Consider the following 21,356-nt stretch of genomic DNA (forward strand, 5'->3'; position numbering starts at 1 on the left):
TCCCCCCCCCCCACCTCACTCCCACTCCGGGGTCGGAGGGACCGATTTTGTGTTCCCAAAATTTCCGATTAAGGGTTACTTTTCACGCAACAAAGTCCGGCCCGTAATACACACAAATCCGGCCCGCACTGACTTTACACACCGAAGATAAAGGGGTGCTTTCAAACTAAGAGAGGGAACAACTGTACATGCGCATACCCTAGATAACACTGAGTGGGTGGGGGGGGGGGGGTGGGAAGGGGAAGAGAAAAGTCGGGTGAGAAAGGGGGAAAGACAAGAAAATGGCGCTAAGTGACAGTAACGACGAATAAGGGAAAAACTGTAATCGGGAGATTTGGGGTCATTCCAGAAGGCTTGGGAAACGTTATTGAATAGAGGGGGCCGGGCCGGCCGCATAAAATCTCGAGCCACGGATTCAAAGTTAAACATTACAAACAGCCCCTGCTTTTTGAAAAAATTGAAAAGGGCACAATATTTTGGATGTCTTTCAAATAGAAGCTATATACTAAACAGTCAAATTTTAAATTAACGGTAGGGCCGCTTCACAACTCTTATTTTGCCCTTCATTTGGATTCAGCTCATACCAACTCGCTTGTGCTTATATTTGAACTCATGTTGGTAGTGATAACAGACAGCGGCGGCGATCCTGGGCCCGATAGAGGGACACGTCCCCCCGGAAATTTAGATATATAGCTAGAAAGAAATATACATGTAGCGGAAAGAACGTACATATTGGACTAAAGGATTTTCTAGAATGCATAATTTCAGCATTCTACATTGCAAAATCTCGCTTGGTCGCTATGCCCCGGCCCTCGCCCGATAACACAAAACTAAGATATGACGCTCCCGGTCGCGATTATTTCATGGTTGGTGCATAAATAGATCTTTTTTTCCCCTTTCATTTCTACTGACCTAATTGTATGCTATCACAATCATGATTGTTTCATTTTCCCTTTAAAGCATGCGTAGCTAGGGGCGGTAGGGGCAGTAAGAGGACATAGGACGAAAAAAGGAGCAGACAAAGAAACATTTTCGACAAGTCTAAAACGGTACAACAAATCATCTTCTTTCTCTAATAATTAAATGAAACGTTAAGCTTCTGCGCTTTGCGCTGGAGGGGGAAACTGAATTCAGAGAAGGATTAAGAGTCGGGAATGGAACAACGAATTATCTTCTTTCTCTAATAATTTCATTAAACTATGAAAGGTCAAAGCTTCCGCGCCTCGCGCGGAAGGGGAAAAATGAATTCAAACAAGGATTAAGAATCGAGGATGGGACAACGAATCATCTTCTTTCTCTCATAATTTAATGAAGCGTGAGAAGCTTACGCACTATGCGCGGGAGGAGGAAAACTGAATTCAGACAAGGATTTAGAGTAGAGAATGGAACAACGAATCATCTTCTTTCTCTAATAATTTAATGAAACGTCAAAGCTTCCCCGCTTCGCGCGGAGGGGGGAAACAGAATTCAGACAATGATTGACAACTCAGAACGGTACAACGAATCGTCTTCTTTCTCTAATAATTTAATGAAACGTCAAAGCTTCCGCGCTTCGCGCGAGAGAGGGGGGGGGGAAACTCAATTAAGAGTCCAGAACGGTACTCTTTCTCTAATGATTTAATAAAACGTCAAAGCTTCCGCGCTTTGCGCGGGAGGGGGTATGGAAACCGAATTCAGACAAAGATTAACAACCGAGAACGGTACAACGAATCGTCTTCTTTCTCCAATAATTTAATGAAACGTCAAAGCTTCCGCGCTTCTCGCGGGAGAGGGGGGGGGGGGAACTCAATTCAGACAAGGATTAAGAGTCCAGAACGGTACTCTTTCTCTAATGATTTAATGAAACGTCAAAGCTTCAGCGCGGGAGAGGGGGGGGGGGGAGAGAGCTCAATTCAGACAAGGATTAAGAGTCGAGAACGGTACTCTTTCTCTAATGATTTAATAAAACGTCAAAGCTTCCGTGCTTTGCGCGGGAGGGGATATGGAAACTGAATTCAGACAATGATTAAGAATCGAGAACGGTACAACAAATCGTTTTCTTTCTCTCATAATTTAATGAAGCGTGAGAAGCTTACGCACTATGCGCGGGAGGAGGAAAACTGAATTCAGACAAGGATTTAGAGTAGAGAATGGAACAACGAATCATCTTCTTTCTCTAATAATTTAATGAAACGTCAAAGCTTCCCCGCTTCGCGCGGAGGGGGGAAATAGAATTCAGACAATGATTGACAACTCAGAACGGTACAACGAATCGTCTTCTTTCTCTAATAATTTAATGAAACGTCAAAGCTTCCGCGCTTCTCGCGGGAGAGGGGGGGGGGGAACTCAATTCAGACAAGGATTAAGAGTCGAGAATGGTACTCTTTCTCTAATGATTTAATGAAACGTCAAAGCTTCCGCGCTTCGCGCGGGAGAGGGGGGGGGGGGAGAGAGAGCTCAATTCAGACAAGGATTAAGAGTCGAGAACGGTACTCTTTCTCTAATGATTTAATAAAACGTCAAAGCTTCCATGCTTTGCGCGGGAGGGGGTATGGAAACTGAATTCAGACAATGATTAAGAATCGAGAACGGTACAACGAATCGTCTTCTTTCTCTAATAACTTAATGAAATGTTAAGCTTCTGCGCTTTGCGCTGGAGGGGGAACCTGAATTCAGAGAAGGATTGAGGGTTGAGAATGGAACAACGAATTATCTTCTTTCTCTAAGAATTTCATTAAACTATGAAAGGTCAATGCTTTAGCGCTTCACGCGGGGGGAGGAACTAAATTCAGACAAGAATTAGGAGTCGAGAATGGTGCAATGAATCCTCTTCTTTCTCTAATAATTTCACGAAACATTAAAGCTTCTGCGCTTCGCGCGTAATGGGGGGGGGGGGGGAAGGAGGGGAACAGCGAGCTGCCCTAATATGAATTTGTTATTTCTTTTCTCGTATATTTTGGTGATAAATAACACTTTCACAAAATACATATTATCCTCAAATTCTTGCTTGCTCGCTTCGCTCACTAGCCGAATCGTGAAACCAGAAAATTACTTTTTCGGGCAAGAGGCTTCAGCCCCCCCCCCCCCCCCGATGAAAACGTCAAAAAAAATTACTGGTATAGATCTGTGGTGCTTCTAATATGACCTTGTCAGTATTGGTATGTCGAGTTGAAAAACGGTCTGCGCAATTTTCAAATTTCCGGCCCCCCCTGTTGGAAAATCCTGGATCCGCGCCTGAAAATGACAGCGATGCATTAATAAGAAGGTTCTTAAATAGATCTAGACCTTTTCTAGACCGAAAGCTTCAGTCTCTATAATCGTCGGTTGTTCCACTGAGAGTCTGAGACTACGTCTGGCTCCACTAGACCTCCGGTTATAGAGACTGAACCAGGCCCCCCAAGCTCCGCCATTTTGTCCGGATCCATGAGAAGCCAAAATAAGCCACCTTGCATAATTCATGAGCCTTATGAATTATGCATTCTGTAGGATGCTCCCCGCGAAAAGTGTACTGGAATGATGTTCACTACATGGTAAAAGACAATGCGCGTATCAGCGTAATAAGAGAGGTCAAATAATCTACTGTACGGAATTATGGGTAATTTATTCATCACGCTGCGCGCTAGCAACGCAAATGATTCAGCGAATCACGTGGATTATTCTGATGCGTTAATATACGCGCTGTTATTTTTATTCGATATTGTATGACCGTCAAAAATTAAATGATCGTAAAAAAAGACGAGAAAAAAGGCACGAAAATCACAAGTTATTATCTAGAATTTCATTAAATCAGGCCACAAAATTAACCAAAGCACTAATTCATTTGCATACATCGATAAACCCTATTGCATTGAAATATTAATATCAAGGTGACGGCCATTTGTCTTCAAATGATAGTCAAGGACGGTCGAGGAGGTGCAGCGTTCTGATTCTGTCTGCAAGTGTCGGCTAGCCGAATCCTCAGAGGCCACACCCCCTCCTGTTTTTTTTTTTTTGGAGGGGGGGGAGATATTTCCCAAATATGTGGTACTTACGACTCTCAATTGTAATGCAAATGTTACACGTTCGTAATGGCGTTATCACAGTTTTTCCTTCATAATCATTTTGCCTTCGGCGTAGACTAGAAGGGATGAGATTGACGGCAGCGAGAGTTTAACACGGCTTGCAAGATTTTCAACATGGATGTCGATTTTGACCCATAATTTCCTTAAAAGGGACCATTAAACAGATTATTTCAATCAAGTTAGTAAGTGGAACCGATGTATTATAGCCTAGGCCTAATTTAAAATTGGATATGGACGAGGTAAAATGACATTTTGGGGGATTTTGGGGGCATAACAATACGGCCGTGGCAAGTTTGTCATGTTTGTGGGAGGGGCCTAGCGGCTAAAATCTAGCCATGATATCTTCAACATACGATGGTGTAGGCGATCGTTCAGTCTCTATAACCGGAGGTCTAGTGGAGCCAGACGTAGTCTCAGTGGAACAACCGACGATTATAGAGACTGAAGCTTTCGGTCTAGAAAAGGTCTAGAAAATCTAGTAACTTTCCCGAGAGCAAATTTATATCAAATTTACTAGGGTCTAGATCTAGACCTAGATCTATAGAAAACCGAGGCTTGCCGAGGGTAGATACTTACAGTCTTACTAGACTAGATCTATAGAGACGAGAGCAGTGGCTCCGGTGTGCGGCCGATTCGCGGGAACTGCATATTCTATGTTTATGCAAATACTCACAGAATACTTCAATACCCAATGTAGAGTCCATATAGTCCACTTTCTTATTAAATAGAAGGCACAAAGTACAAATAACCTAACTGACCCACCGCGTGGTCAGCATTGTCCACTTTTGAAATGCTTCAAGTTCCTGTCCCGTGTCGTGTGCATGGCCGCATTACCTTTTTGGCAAAGCAGAACCTACCGGGGAAGCCACGGTAGGTTTCAATCGAATTCCAGACAACTCGCCACAAAGACAACCCGCCCCAATACCCTGGACATCTCGCCACAAAACTTGCCACAGCCGAGTTGTCCAGGGTGGGGTGCCTTTTCGGACAACTCGCCACACCTTTTTCCCCTCATGATTTCTAGATCTAGCACGTGCCCCCCCCCAAAAAAAAATTTCCAGGATCGGTTGAACTTTTTTAGACCCCTTTATTTACGTCAATCGATTACATGTATGTGCCCCCCCCCCAAACATCAAACTCTGGCTACGTGCCTGCGTTTAGGGCTTTGATGTCGACGTCGTCGCTCAGTACCGTCTCTATGCAATAGCTCTGCAACTCAAACTGAAGCTATCATCAGTCTAAAATTATGCAAACTTCTCGTATAGTTTATGGTATCGTGCATACACAAAGTTTGCATAATTTTGGACTGATAGCTTCAGTTTGAGGTGCAGAGCTATAGCGTTTAGCGTAGACACTATGAAAATGACAGACAAAGAAAGCGGACAAAATATACAGTTCCTCAGGTAGACAAAGGAACATCCCTTCACTGCTATTATGTAAAAAGGTGAATATGCATGTGACACCTGTTCTACAAATTTTTACATAATAGCAGTGCAGTGAAGGGATGTTCCTTTGTCTACCTGAGGAACTGTATATTTTGTCTGCTTTCTTTGTCAGTCATATTCATAGTGAGAGACGGTACTGATCAGCGACGATGTCGACATCCAAGCCCTAAACGGAGGCCTCCCGATGTCGGATGTGATCCAAATTCAGGTGGAATATGCAATATATGATTAGACCTATGATTAAACAATTGGGCTAAAATTCCCTTAGATCTTGACTATTTAGAATGGATATTAAACTGCTGCCCTTCTTTGTAAATTAGAAATGGTACAAAGAAGGGCAGCACGATTCGTCTACAATGACTATCGTCGTAGTAGTACAAGTGTCTCTGAGTTACAATCCCTGGAATGGTCTCCTCTCCAACAACGAAGGAAAGACAGCAGATTAACGCTATTCTACAAGGCATTCCACCAGGAAGCTGCTGTGGATATCCCCGATTATGTTCATGAAGCGGTTCCATAACACATGCTCCGCCGACAATTGCTCCGCCGACATTTACTCCGCAAAACGCGACAATTGCTCCGCGACATTTGCTCCGCGACATTTGCTCCGCCGACATTTGCTCCGCCGACATTTGCTCCGCCGACATTTGCTCCGCCGACATTTGCTCCGCCGTCAATTGCTCCGCCGACAATTGCTCCGCCTGAAGCGACAATTGCTCCGGTGACATATGCTCCGCCGACAATTGCTCCGACGACATTTGCTCCGCCGAAAAGGTTTGTGTAAAGCTCAGGTTTTTGACGCCTGGCAGGAGGCTGTTCCAGTCGTCTCTTATTGTATTTGGTATGAAGCTATTCAGGTACGCGTTTGTTCCGGCATTGTAGTGGGACTAGACGATTGGTATATATTCTCTCTCACAGATCTTGGTGCTTCATGAGGTAACCCGACACATGCTCCGCCGACGATTGCTCCGCCGACATTTACTCCGCAAAACGCGACAATTGCTCCGCGACATTTGCTCCGCGACATTTGCTCCGACGTCAAATGCTCCGCCGACAGTTGCTCCGCCGACAGTTGCTCCGCCGACAGTTGCTCCGCCGACAATTGCTCCGCCGACAATTGCTCCGTCGACAATTGCTCCGCCGACAATTGCTCCGCCTGAAGCGACACTTGCTCCGGTGACATTTGCTCCGACGACATTTGCTCCGCCCAAAATGTGTCCCATTAAATACAAATGCTACTAGTACTACGACAAATGCTTCGCCGACAATATTTTTTTTTCACGGGTTGTTTTTGTTTCTTTCTTTTTTTCTTCATTTTTTGAATGCATTTCATGACATTATGTAAATGAAATGAAATGAATGAATGTTGATAATGTGGGAGGAAAAAGCAGTTGCCTTAAAGTCATTTTGAATATACTGAAATAACTTTCCATCTATCACTGTACGTCCCACATAATGTACACTAAACACTCATTACATGTCATGGGAAGTTTTTTTTTTTAAAGTAGAGCAGCAAGCCACATTCCCCAATACGCGCATACCTCCTAGTTAATTTCAAACAGCTCATCATTATGTAAGACCTGAAATTACCTCAATGAAAGAAGACTAATAACATGAGAGGAAAGAAAAGAGCAAAAAAGACAACCGTTTTTTGCTATTCCCCATAATGTTTGATTTAAAAAAATAAAAAATAAAATTATAGCTCCTTACGCAAGTTCTCCGGCGAAAGATAATTACTCCGCTCAAAATCTGTTTCATGTATTACTCATTAGCTGATCCAAAGGCTATCTCTCTCTCTCTCTCTTTCTCTCTCTCCCATGCTCCTCCTTTTCCTGTTTACACCGTTTTCTTGTCTTCTTTGCTCTTTTCTTTCCTCTCATGCTATTAGTCTTCTTTCATTTCCATCACTTCTTCTCTGCTCCCCCTCTCGAGTTCTATTTCTCTCGTGAAATTGAAACGTAAAGTAATACAATCATGTAGTACATTCTTGTTTAGAATAATATTTTCAATAATATCCAGTCCATTTTCTAAAGGTTTCTTTCCTTTAGTTAAGTGTATGTAGCTTTAATATATATATATGTTAGTGTGCAAAACACTCCGTTTCATTCGAGTACTTTGTTTTCACTAAATAATTTAAGGGACTCACGAAGCCACCGGAAGAAGAGCAATTGGCTTATCATGAAGAACTAACATCAAACTGCAACAAAATGATTTGTATAAATGTGAATAAGCAGAAAGGCTGCCATCTCATTTCCCCGTCTGAATGGGTTCTCTTCCTTACGTATATAAGTGCCCTTATTTTCTAAACTTTTTTTTTATATTTGTGTGTTTATCAAATTTTCAATCATATAAAAATTACATATTTACAAGTCATTGGTAATAATTAGACAAACAAAAAACCCAATATGTATAAGAACAACTAACAATAATGAAAGGACAAGAAAGTTAGAAAAAAAAAACATTATAGTAAAAAAAAATACACTGTACACATATAAATCATAGTTTGAACTCCAGTGCATAAAGGGGAGTGAGGGGGCACAGGAATAAAAGTTAAATCAACATGAGTATCATAAGTCAAATCGTCATTTCTTAAAATGCGAAACAAGCTTGTTCCTTTTTTTCGCTGAGAAATATTCAATATCTTTTTGTTTCTTTATAAAACTCTTAAAAAGATCAACACTTGGTAAATCCCCCTTACTTATTTTCTAAACTTCCATGATGACCTATTACATTGTATGATGCTTTACCTAGTAAGATGCATTGATCGAGGTAATTTCAGGTATTACATATTGATGAGCTACTTGAAATTAACTAGGAGGTATGCACGTATTGGGGAATGTGGCTTGCTGCTCTACTTTTTTTTAAAAACTTCCCACGACATGTAATGAGTGTTTAGTATACATTATATGGGACGTACAGTGATAGATGGAAAGTTATTTCAGTATATTCGAAATGACTTTTAGGTAACTCCTTTTTCCTCCCACTTCATCAACATTCACTCATTTCATTTCATCTACATTATTTCAAGAAATGCATTCAGAAAATGAAGAAGAAAAAAAGAAACGAAAAAAATAGGTGTAAAGAAAATATTGTCGGCGAAGCATTTGTCGTAGTACTAGTAGCATTTGTAGTTTATGGGACACTTTTTGGGCGGAGCAAATGTCGGCGGAGCAAATGTCGGCGGAGCAATTGTCGCTTCAGGCGGAGCAATTGTCGGCGGAGCAATTGTCGGCGGAGCAAATGTCGGCGGAGCAATTGTCGCTTCAGGCGGAGCAAATGTCGGCGGAGCAATTGTCGCTTCAGGCGGAGCAATTGTCGGCGGAGCAAATGTCGGCGGAGCAAGTGTCGCTTCAGGCGGAGCAAATGTCTGCGGAGCAAATGTCGGCGGAGCAATTGTCGCGTTTTGCGGAGCAATTGACGGCGGAGCAATTGTCGGCGGAGCAATTGTCGGCGGAGCATCTGTCGGCGGAGCAATTGTCGGCGGAGCAACTGTCGGCGGAGCAACTGTCGGCGGAGCATTTGACGTCGGAGCAATTGTCGCGTTTTGCGGAGTAAATGTCGGCGGAGCAATCGTCGGCGGAGCATGTGTCGGGTTACCTCATGAAGCACCAAGATCTGTGAGAGAGAATATATACCAATCGTCTAGTCCCACTACACAATGCCGGAACAAACGCGTACCTGAATAGCTTCATACCAAATACAATAAGAGACGACTGGAACAGCCTCCTGCCAGGCGTCAAAAACCTGAGCTTTACACAAACCTTTAAACTAGACTATGCCTCCAAAAGAACCGTGCATCAATTAATTGAATGCACATGACACCCCCCTCTAAAGTTAGACGTTAGATGTCTGGACACCAATTCTGAGATTCTGAGATTCTGCTAAAAAATGGATACGGAACTACCCTAGCGCCGCGCCGTAGAGTCTAGACCCTAGGCCTAGAATCTATATCTGTTTATAATATGAGCAGCTCACTTTTACAAAGAAACTAGGCCTAGGCCTAGCCTGCATTGTCTGAGTTCCAGCAGAAGTTAGAACTGCGAGAGAAGGAGGTCTAACGTCATGACGTTAAGGCTTCGTATGATCCCGGATCAACAAGATCATCAAAATCGGCTTAGACTATAGATCTAGACCTATTTCCTTACAAAAATCCTGGAACATAGAAAGTCCGTAGAGAGTCTACCTGATCTGTTTTTTCGTGTTTCTGCTGTCAATTCCTTCGTTAAATTTCAACAATTCTTCCACATTTAACAGGTGAAAGTCGGCAGCCAATTTGTCGAACTATGTTTTTTCCAGCTGCTTTTCTCAATGCGCTATCCTAGCTACGCGCACGCCGCGCCATATGCCGAGATGGCTTTGCACATCACACCGGCTGCACTGAAAAAACTTCATGCTGCGCTGGGATGGAGACTTCATCTTGGGCGCTCGTTGCTCTCCTCCAAAAATAAAAAGTTACGATAGACCTAGGCCTAGACTATATCGATCCCAGAAATATCGGTGATATTGCATTTGGATCCCGTTTTGTTTGGATCCTGTTTTGTTTTATTTTCCCGTTACACTACCAATATAAAACAAATATTAACCTCCTTTACTCGGGCAACTATCATCGCGCCTCGGTGATCTCGGGGCTACCATCCCCTACCATCATCCCTGGCCCTCGCCTCAGTAATTACGGATCGGGATGAGATCACCTCGGCGCCATGATGAGTACCATTACCCTATTTGCTTACTATTATAACTAAATTTCACACTTCACATCTTATGTTCAGATTGAAAAGAAATCACGTACTTCCAAGGATTATTCACCATATTTACTTTGAACGGAACCGGTGCGTTTTCAGCCTGACAAATCTCTCGCCTATTTTTAAAGGGAGAAAATTAATTTTAATGCTCAAAAGTGAGCATGAACTTTTTCTTACTAAAGAATCGTGTTCTTAATTTAACTGTAGTTATAACACATTACATACAGGGTCTTCAAGTGAATAAACACTGTATTTCTTTGCTAATAACTTCCATTAAACATCAAAGATGTTTGGGATTATTTTACAAGAAAAAATCTAAATGAATATATTTATAAACAAATAAATGGAAATACACTGGTAGGTTTTCTGACAACACATAAATAAACAATAATTGAGAAACTACAGCACATGATGAAAATGCAATGAATTTGCTAGCATTCATTTGATACATGTACATCAAAATAATAATAAGCACACATGATTTGGGATTTTCCATTACATGATTATGATAAAGATAAGGATTTCATTACATACAATTTGATTCTCCTCTTCTTCTAACAGATCATAAAGTGTGTTTTCCACTTTATACATCAGGATCGCTTCGATCACTGTTTTTACCCAGATAGCAAAATGTTGTGGGGCCCATCTGGGTTCTATCTGGTTACAACTGGGCTGGCCCACTTGGCCCAGATGGGCCAGCCCATCTATTGCCCACCGTTGGCCCATTTTTTTTAGCCCATTTGGATCCCAGATGGGCCCCATGTGGGGCCCAGCAATCTGCACCCGGGTTCAAGGGCCCCAGATGGGCCCCACAATTGGCCCATCAATATACACAAGGGTTACCTATTGGGCACCAGATGGGCCGGCCATGTGGGTTATATGTGGGACCTACCACATTCTATATATGGGTCAAGTGGGTTCTATATGGGCCCCATACTCTATAAGCGGGTTTTTATATGGGATCCATATATGGGCCAAGTGGGTTTGATATGGTCCCGTATGGGCTAATGTGGTTCTAAATGGGCTTCATTGTTTAAATGGGTTCTATTTTTACCCAGTTGCTGAATTCATTTATCCCATTTTTATTTCCAGGGTTACCAGTTGGGTTTAACTGGACCAGTCGTACCATTTGGCACAACTTTCAACCAGTTGTTAGCTCCAATTAGCAGACTTAATTAGTAATTTATGTAGTTCTTGTACTAATTAATTTTGCCATTGGCAACCACACTTGTCTAAAATTTCCAATTTAAAGGCATTGGTATTAAGAAGACTTGGTTATTTTGCGGTGATGAGACATTTCCATATATTATTTGTATTTTATTGAATCTGTTTTAGGTCATAGTTAGTGTTTTTCCTAATTCATGTTTAATTAAATGTAATGTATACAAAGTAGTGAAATGTCCTAATAATTAGCAATTTACATATAATAGTATTTTCGAAATGAATTACTTATAACTAAATCATCAGCAATTAGGAAATATCCTGTAAATTCAGATAAATTGTAAAAAAACATAGATATGCACACACCCCATATTCATTATGCAAATTCTGGGTATATTTTGTGGGTTTTGGGTGGGAAGGCCCATCTGGTATACATCTGGTTTTCAGCTGGGCGAAGACAATGTTCGACTTGCGATTTTCACCACCAAAAACCCACATGGGGCCCACAAGGGACACATAAAATTATGTGTTGGTACTTGTGGGTTTTTGGTGGGAAGGCCCATCTGGTATACATCTGGTTTTTAGCTGGGCCCAGCCGATGTTCGACGTGCAATTTTCACCACCAAAAACCATATGGGCCCACGTGGGGCACATTATGTGTGCCCATCTGGTTTTTGTATGGGCCACGTACGTGGGCTTTAGCCATCCCATACAAAACCCAGATGGGCCCCAGATATTTTGCTATCTGGGTATACGTACCAGGCTCGTTGCTCTCGGAAGACTTCCACCACGATTTCCATCTGTAGACAACTGCCTTGCAAATGAGGATCTTTTCTTGTCACTCATTTTAAAGGCACTTCAGTTCAACCAACATGCAAAAGGACGCTGGAACTTTCTGCACTACAGTTCTAGCACATCTCTGTAAAGTTTTAGTCTCGCCCCTAGGCCTGTTGCTTCCGTTAACAAAAGGAAGTGGGGGTGAAAAACAAGCAAGTTACCTCACACGAACATACAGTCAATGACTCAACAGAATGATTAGTTTAGTGTGTGTTTTACAGCAAATTTAGTATTCAGGAAGGTTACCAAAAGAAATCATACACAAGTCAAATTATGGACGTCTGAAGATAGGATTCATGCAAAGGGATCACATCTAGGGTTGATGAGCTAACACACACCCTCCTCAACTCCACAAGATTCCTTCCAAACTTGTGACAGAGTCTGTACGAATCTCAAATCCAAAGAACATCTTGAGAGCACTATACGTCATCCTTTGATCAATTATATTCTGGATATCAATCCTATTCCACTTGAAAAGAGAGTCTCGTTTGAGGAGGAGTCCTCTCCACAAACTTGTCAAACATTAGACTGGTCTGATATGGTCGGCGAATGAACATATTGCGCTATCTCTCTCTCTCACACTCTCTCTCTCTCTCTCTCTTTCACCTACCACTTAATTTGCTTTTGTTGGTTTCAAGTTCGACAACTCGCCCCTAAGCTTTAGAATGGAACATGCCAACACAATTTCCTTGTAGGGGAACCGATACAGGAAAAGGCTGCTCAGTACCTTTGCATTAAAGGTGAAATTCAAATAAAATCACAAATATGTCAACTGTATCACTAGAAACTGGTAAGCTATCAGATGGCCATCGTACAAGTTTTAGGTCAACTACTGCATATCGAGTGATTTATAAAAATACAAATACAACCACCTCCATAGCAGCTGGGATATACGAGAGATTCGCCGGAAAAATAACGATGTTTTAATGACGTCACTATATGGACCAATACTGCCCAAGCAGACGACATCCCATACAGAATGCACATAGTTGCGAAGCTAATTTTGTCAAATTATAATGAGTTTAGTCCATATAAAATGTAATGGCATGTCAAACCATTCAAAAGGGGATATGACCCGATTCTGATAACTAAAATCTTTTGCTTGTAAATACACAGGATAGGGGTTAATTAACAATCAAAGAAACCAGACTTTCAAATTGAAAACCCCCCGGAATGATAATATTAAGGACGGCATTTGTTCCCTCTTGAAACGCCGAACATACCGCGGTGTGTGCAGCTGAATATACAATGGTGTCTTCTTTTGTTTACAAGCGACAGATTCCTTTATTTTTGTACCGCTGCATTTGTCATCAAAATAAAACCATGCACGGGGTTTAGAGTGAGGCAATAGATTATACATTTAGCCTGACGGTAGTGAAGTAAGAGAAAGAACTCAAGAGAAGATGAAAACACAGGCACTGAAAATGTGTGATATGTCATGGGACATCAATGTCCCATTTAATGTGCAAATCATGTCCATACTGTGATCTCACACATCTCAGGAGCGTTCGGAGAGCTTTTTAGGTGCTATATGCCGGGGCTGGATTTAAGCGTTTTGTAATTTATAATAATCAATACTTTGAATGTTTCCAAGCATTGAATTTTGATCAACTTGTTGAATCAAAGTTTCAACTTTGCAATAATGAAAATAAAGTTAGTTTCAGTAAAATCAATGAATATCTACTTTAACTTTTGCAAGTTAGGTCATCTGTACAATCATTACAGGTAAAGAGCCAAATTGATGGTGTACATCGCGCAATTGAGCGACTTAAATGTTGGTAAATTGTGATGAATCATTTAATTTCATTTATAATCAAAAACTGAAGTTACTATGGTATATCAGCATTACATTAGTCTTGTATCACAGAATCTAATATTCTAACAGTTTTATTCTGCAGTGTTGTTAATTCAATACACATTAAATTAAAATAAATAATATTTGAGCTACTTTGTTCAGCAAACTCATATACTGTTAATTTGCAGGCCAAATCATTAGATTTGGTACTTGGTAGGATTCCTCCAAAAGACGCCGTAAAGGTGTTTAAACTGGAGGTGTGTCGTCATGTGCGGCCACCAACTTAAGGTGCTGGTTTTAAGTTGGTTTTAAGCACAGATTTCAAAGTATTTAAGGAAGGTTGGGCTACAATTGAGGGAGAAAGACTGTTCCAGTCCTTAACTGTCCTTGGGAAGAATGAGTAAGCGTATGCGTCCATCCTGACTTTGTTGATATAGAATTGTTGGTCATGGCCCCGTCTTGTTCGTTCTACCTTGAGATGTAATTCTTGTAGTTGATGTCCATCAAGTCGTGAATCATTTTGTACAAACAGGTGATACAAGACTTTCGTCTTTCCTCCTGGAGGGGGATCCAACCCATCGAGTCCTTCAAAGCAGTGACACTTGAATATCTTGTAGACCTATAAGTGTTTTTGACGAATCTAGCTGCTGCATTCTGGACTCTCTCAATGTTGCTGATGTTGGTGCTCGTATATGGATCCCAGGCTGAAGAAGCATAGTTAAGATGAGGTTTAACCAGCATAGAATACAGCTTCTCCTTTGTTTTTGTTGAAGATTGATAGAAGTTCCTTTTCAAGAAGTTGACTATTTTCATGGCCTTACTTCTTGAATTTTCAACCTGCTTGTTCCATCTCATATCATTTTGTATGATTATACCCAAGTATCTGGTGTGTGTGGTTTCTTCGAGATTGACTCCCATCATCTGGTAGGATGTTCTGTTTGGTTTCCTGCTCCTCGTGACTCGCATAGTTGTGCATTTGCTCGGGTTGAAAGTCATTCCCCACGTATTGGCCCAGTTGACCAAGGTGTTAAGATCAGTTTGCAGTATTTCCTCATCTTTTGGTGATCTTATGGTGTTGTAGATTAAGCAATCATCCGCAAAGAGTCTGGTAGTACTCTTCACACCATTATCAATATCATTGATATGAAGGAGGAAGAGATGAGGCCCAAGGACCGTACCCTGTGGAGTCCCACTAAGGACGGGAACCCAATCAGAACACTCGCCGTTAATCATGACCCTCTGGGATCTCTTAGTAAGGAAGGATGATATCCACTTTTTGGATTGAGACTCATCAGGGTTTGATTATATCTTACATGAAGACTATCATTGTAGGTCCTTTAAAAGTATACCAAACTAGTTGTGTCATTTCAAAATAAGGCTGCTGATAGAGTTACATGAAAACCAGAAATTCTGCATTCATATATTCAACCAACAATGCTGCATGCAAATTTTGCTTCACAATTTTTTAATGTAAACTAAATGAGAGCTACGTACAGACAAAATCCTGATTCAGAAGATAGACTAAGAAAAAAAACGGAAATTACCACGATCTGGTACCTTCTTAATATGTAATCTAAAAAGTGGGATTGTACCAAACAGGTACTATATAGATACAAAATATTTCAATTGAAATGTTTCTTCTAAACAAATGATATAACCCTGGTATATGTACCTGTATTTTCAAGACACCTTGTCATTGTTATCAAGTTACTTAAAGTGTATCACTTGTATCCTGGTGCACAAATGCAACTCTAAGTAATGTAAGTTTCATGTTCATGGCCATTCTATAAATATCCCAGGTCGAAAATCCCATAGAGACCAATAGAAACCATTAGAAAAATTCTATTGGTCTCTAATGGTTTCTGTGAATCCAATAGAGACCATTCAAACCATCAGAAACCAATAGAAACCAATAGCACCCATAGAAACCAATAGAAATAGAAACCAATAGGACCAATAGAAACCAATAGGACCAATAGAAACCAAAGACCAATAGAAACCAATAGGAGCAATAGGACCAATAGAAACCAATAGGACCAATAGAAACCAATAAGACCAATAGAAACCAATAGAACTGATAGGACCAATAGGACCGATAGGACCAATAGGACCAATAGAAAACCAATGAAACCAATAGAACCCAATGGGACCAATAGAAACCAATATGACCAATAGAATTAAGAAATATAGAAACCAATAGAAACCAATATGACCAATAGAATTAAGAAATATAGAAACCAATAGAAACCAATAGGTCCAATAGAAACCAATAGAAACCAACAGCTAAATCTATCTCATGCATATTCATGATTACTTTATACGCGTTCACAGAAAATTACATTTATCACAATTTGTTAAGCAACTTATGACAATGCACATCAATTTCGTGATTTTTATTTTCTTTTGGCAACTAATGACCAATAGATTATTTGTTTAATTATGTTACAATTACATTCACGTTTTTGCAATAGATATATTGATTATAATGATTACTAACCAAGAAACAATTCATGTATGTTTATTATATAGAATAGTACAAGCATTCAGTTAAAATAAAGGATATTCTAAAACTCACTTCAAGTGATCTTTGTGATGGAGTTGATGCAATTGAGATTAGAATATAACTTTTTGGTGGAGAGTTGCTAAAATCTAATTTTGATTTATCATTATTGATTTACCAATGGAAGCCATTGGACTATTGGTTTCAATAGGGAATTCAGAACATGGGACCATTAGAAACCCATAGAAAGATCTCTAATGGACCAAATGGAACCCATAATGGACCAACAGAAATCCATCATAGAAGAAATATCTAATGGACGAACAGAAACCCATAGATGATGTGGGTGGATGTTGGTCCAATAGAAGCTTTCTGTTGGTCCATCAGCATTTTTTTCTGTGGGTTTGGTCTAATAGATATTTTCTATTTGTTTCTGTGGGTCCATCATTTCGCTTTCCCTATTGAAACCAATAGACAGCAATAGCTCTAATGGTTTCTGATGGTCCAATAGGATCGGATCCTATTGGAATTTCGACCCGGATGTACATGTATGTATCGGTTACTACTTTCAGCCAATCCTAAGTACAAGCGTGAATATTTTCTGCACGACTACAGAATCCAGGGGATCGTACTTAAAAACCCACTTAAATGATGACCCACACGAGTCAACAATTCAAAAGCTAAGAAAAAAAGCTTTAAATCAAAGGAATCATCTAGTTTTTTCAGAGATAATATGTAAACTACCTTCCTTAGAACAAACGTTATTAAGAACTGATAAAAACAAATTGGTTCTCAACATAGTCAAGACCTTGCACTTTCAAACTTTCCAAAAACTTGGCATAACAACACAAACAATAAAATATGCATATCACAACCAATACATTTGTTTGAGGATTTTAATCACTACTTACACATTACCGGTATGTTAACAAATTCACTATAACTTATGCATTATAAAACATTTTATTCTCAAAAATTCTAACACTTTCCAGCAAAGTTGTTCAAAAACAAAGCATAAACTTACTATTATGAGGAATTCTGTCATTGATTTTTTCTTGTGCATGGGATCGTATGGACTGATCACACATAACACTACATTTAATATAAGCACGTTGTAGACATGAGCTGAATATAAGTAAATGTACTGAAGTGTAGTGTAACTGGTAAACATGAATATGCTCCTCTATGTATGTTTTACATTCACTTTTGTAAACTAAAAAATGTCACAAATAAGTCGTGGAAGCATGTGATCTTTCAAAGACACAGTATATATATATATATATATATATATATATATATATATATATATACAGGCGCGTACACAGGGGGGGGGGGGTTTGGAGGGTTAAACCCCCCCTTTGGTATTTTTTTGTGTGTAATTTTGTGTGTAATTAAAAATTAATTTATAAATGTTAAAACCCCCCCCCCCCCCCCCCCCCCCCCCCCCCCCTTGAAAAAATCATGCGTACGCGCCTGTATATATTCACATTTGAAGTGTACTAATTTTTAAAAATGTCCTTAAAATAGTTTTACACATCAAGATTACATGTAGCTATATGCGAAAGACTGAATACTATAAATGCACTTATTGCTAAGGCTAAATCTTAGATACGAATTGAGCGAATTTATCATTTACACGATTACAAATTTAAAAAAACAAAAAACAACAACAAACATTACACATTGAAAATCGAAATCATGATTGCATGGTTTGAGAGGCTATCTACATTTGGTGGTGCACGTGGTTATCCTGACTGTTCTCAGAAAATATTTATAAAAGATTCCTGTGAAGGAAAACATTTTTGAAAGACTTTCCATCAGTAAAACAATGGATGATCCCACACACTTTAGTATAACATATCATTTTCTCTACACCACACTAATATGTCTATATAAAAAAATATGATGTCTTAATACAATGCTATGACTTGAAGCTCAAAATATCAAACCTTTAAATATCCTGTAATTGTTTTAGAACAAGAAAAGACAAAAATTCTACTTCAGTTCCATCAGCTCATAGGCATATCATCATGAGTACTGGGTCAATACTGAGTGTGCTTTGAGCACAGACAAATATCAATATTCACATGATTCAGTTTAATTCTATTACAGATATTATTTTACCATAAATGAGGAGTACTATCATTTCAAATTGCTTTTCAGTCAAATAAAAATTCACCAGCAGAAAAAATAGAAGGCAACTTCTAGAAGGCAATTTCTTTTCACTGTGTATACACATAATTTCAAACAATTTTTTATTACAAGTGATCAGAATAAAGCCATATATCTCTCTTTTTATTTGTCTCCCTCTCTTATTTCCTCTATCCTCTATCATGATCATCACAGAAACTTGACATGATCAACAAATACTTATCTGAGTAATTCGAAATGTAATCTCTACCAATTCAGTAAGAACCGTAAAGAGTTTTTAGATACATAGAAATAAATTTTCCAGATGCATCATAGCAACAAATTGTCTTTTTCACTCAGTTCTTTTTCACAGAAAACATTTGATTCCATTTAAACTAGTTAGATTTATATTACCTAGGGTCATATATTAGCAGTAAAATACAGAATTTATACATATCATCTATATCCTAAATTCAGACTATTATTTCATTACGATCAAACAAAAGCTTTCCTTCTGAACAATACCATAATTTAAAATATTCTTTCTTAATAAAAAGTACTGTGTAGCACTTACCAGGGACTTCACCAGTATTTCAATATTTCTTTCTATATTTTCTTCCTCACATCTACATAAACACTGGAATTTTTAGTATCATATATATATATATATATATATATATATATATATAAAGTTTGACAAAACAACCTTATATAAGATTCTTATTTACAAAACAATATATCTAAGACCTATATCCCATATTTCAGAAGAATATTTTAAAAAACTTGAAAATGTATAACATGTTATAAATTTGCATTAAATGCTTTTAAATTACATTTAGAGAGTTGTAGAATATAAACCCATTTTTTCATGTGTATCTTCTTGTAAAGAAATTATTGATTAAAACAACAACAAAAATCGAGTTTAAAGCTACATCAGAACATTACAATGTTAGTTCAGGGGAAAAGACCTGTCATGCCTAACAGGCCATGCTATGTTTCTATGCATCCTCCCTCTCCATGATACTAATTTACAAAAAAGATAAAATATAACTTAACAGACATTGTTCAAATGAAATACAAACATATTTACATAGCACACTATATGCTATCATTTTTTTTTTCTTCAGCCTCTACAATATTATAAGGACAAATTAAAACATCCTTGTGATCAATTTGCACAACGACTGAACCAACTCTTTTAAAAACTAGGTTTTCATAATGAAAACCTATCACTTGGCTACCCTGTACACATTACATCCAACGAATTGGCAGGACTATGGTTGATCAATCATTGAAAATAACTATATAGGAAAATAGATAAGATTATCATTAGAAATGAAGTTTGTATAACTATAATTTATCATCTGTCATCCCTGTTTACAGAACATACACCTATTTGGCTACCATTCTAAATAAACCATATAAATTAGAGAAAATACACCTAAGCAGAAATTAATCGCAAGGGATGATAACAAATTTGAAGTAGACGGCAAAATGTGTATCTGGGAATTGGGGTGATGAGATATGCAATGTACTATCTGGATCATAAAAATTTTAATGAAACTCTTTCAAACAGCAAACTCATTGTCACCCAACCCCGGGATGACTAAACAGAGCATAACAATACCAGTACATCCACATGACAGCCTTGAATAAGGGGATATCCTGATTGAAAGAAGACAGATACTAGCTACATACATGTACATGTAGTCTGATAATCCTGCATGCATAGTACATGGAGGGAATACTGGTACCAGGGAGTTCAGTAGGGATTGGAAAATGATCCATGGAAACAATACATGCTCAGGAAATTTGACAAATGAAAGTAAAATATTGTGCTTCCTTTACTAAACTATAAAGTGATTAACTTCAATTGCTCTTATTCAATGATAGTAGCATTTATACAGTTTTAAAAACAGGATATAACAAACAGGCACCTTTTTGCTGAAAGGAAACAAAACTGAACCAAGTACAACCTCATGTAAAGTATTTACTGGTAATGATTTTAAAACATAGGGAGATAATATTTACTAGTTTATACAGCAGCAAATTCTAAATTATTGAGGTATATGTGTGGATTAAGTATCAAAAGAATAATGGATTGCATAATATCTTTTCGTACAAAACAAAATGTAAATACGTTTTGGCTGTTGAAATCTAATGAATAAAAATATACCTCGTATGGTGTAGACTTCACTTATGTTATACATTTTACTGTTTATCCGTTTCTTTCACCTTAATTGATGTGAAATATATGTAATTTATGTAATTAATGTTAAAATCAAAATAAACCCACTACAAGTGATAACCAATACACAGTCATCAAACATTATAAAAGTCACAAACTTTACGATGTAGTTCTTTTCAGAAGGGTACTGAAAAATTCATGCAGTATTTCCTTCATCAAAAAATTAAAATGACCGACCATTATAAAAAAAACTTTCTACCCTTCTAAGATAATTAATAATTTCTCTGATTAGAGTGGTCAGATAATTGATAAATTATTATAATCACATATATACATGATAGAATTTTTTTCTTCTTTCTATTAACATAACGATTGCGATAACTTAATTGTCCTTCGACACAATTATCTTTTTGATTCTCTCTCTCCTTTTTGTTGTTGACAAAAATAGAATTATAAGTGCATGAGTACTTAATACGGTAATAGGCAAAGGGTACCAGTAATAACCTTGAGCACACATT

General features: G+C 38.7%; 1 protein-coding gene across 4 annotated transcripts in view; it reads right to left on the bottom strand.

Annotated features, from left to right (window-relative positions):
* The window catches only part of LOC754831 (transient receptor potential cation channel subfamily M member-like 2), a 92,628-nt gene extending 79,840 nt beyond the window's left edge, over positions 1-12,788 (bottom strand). Inside the window, exon 1 of one of the 4 annotated variants that reach the window (XM_030973471.1) lies at positions 12,148-12,788. In XM_030973471.1, the coding sequence (XP_030829331.1) occupies positions 12,148-12,234 (87 nt within the window). In that variant the 5' untranslated portion in view covers positions 12,235-12,788. Of the gene's footprint in view, positions 1-9,668; positions 9,746-10,761; positions 10,834-12,147 lie in introns of those variants that run through there. The other 3 variants (XM_030973473.1, XM_030973472.1, XM_030973474.1) reach the window with 3 other exon arrangements.
* Positions 12,789-21,356: the final 8,568 nt, after the last annotated feature.

This window comes from Strongylocentrotus purpuratus, unplaced genomic scaffold, assembly GCF_000002235.5.
Source record: "Strongylocentrotus purpuratus isolate Spur 01 unplaced genomic scaffold, Spur_5.0 spur5_scaffold_6, whole genome shotgun sequence".
NCBI lineage: Eukaryota > Metazoa > Echinodermata > Echinoidea > Camarodonta > Strongylocentrotidae > Strongylocentrotus > Strongylocentrotus purpuratus.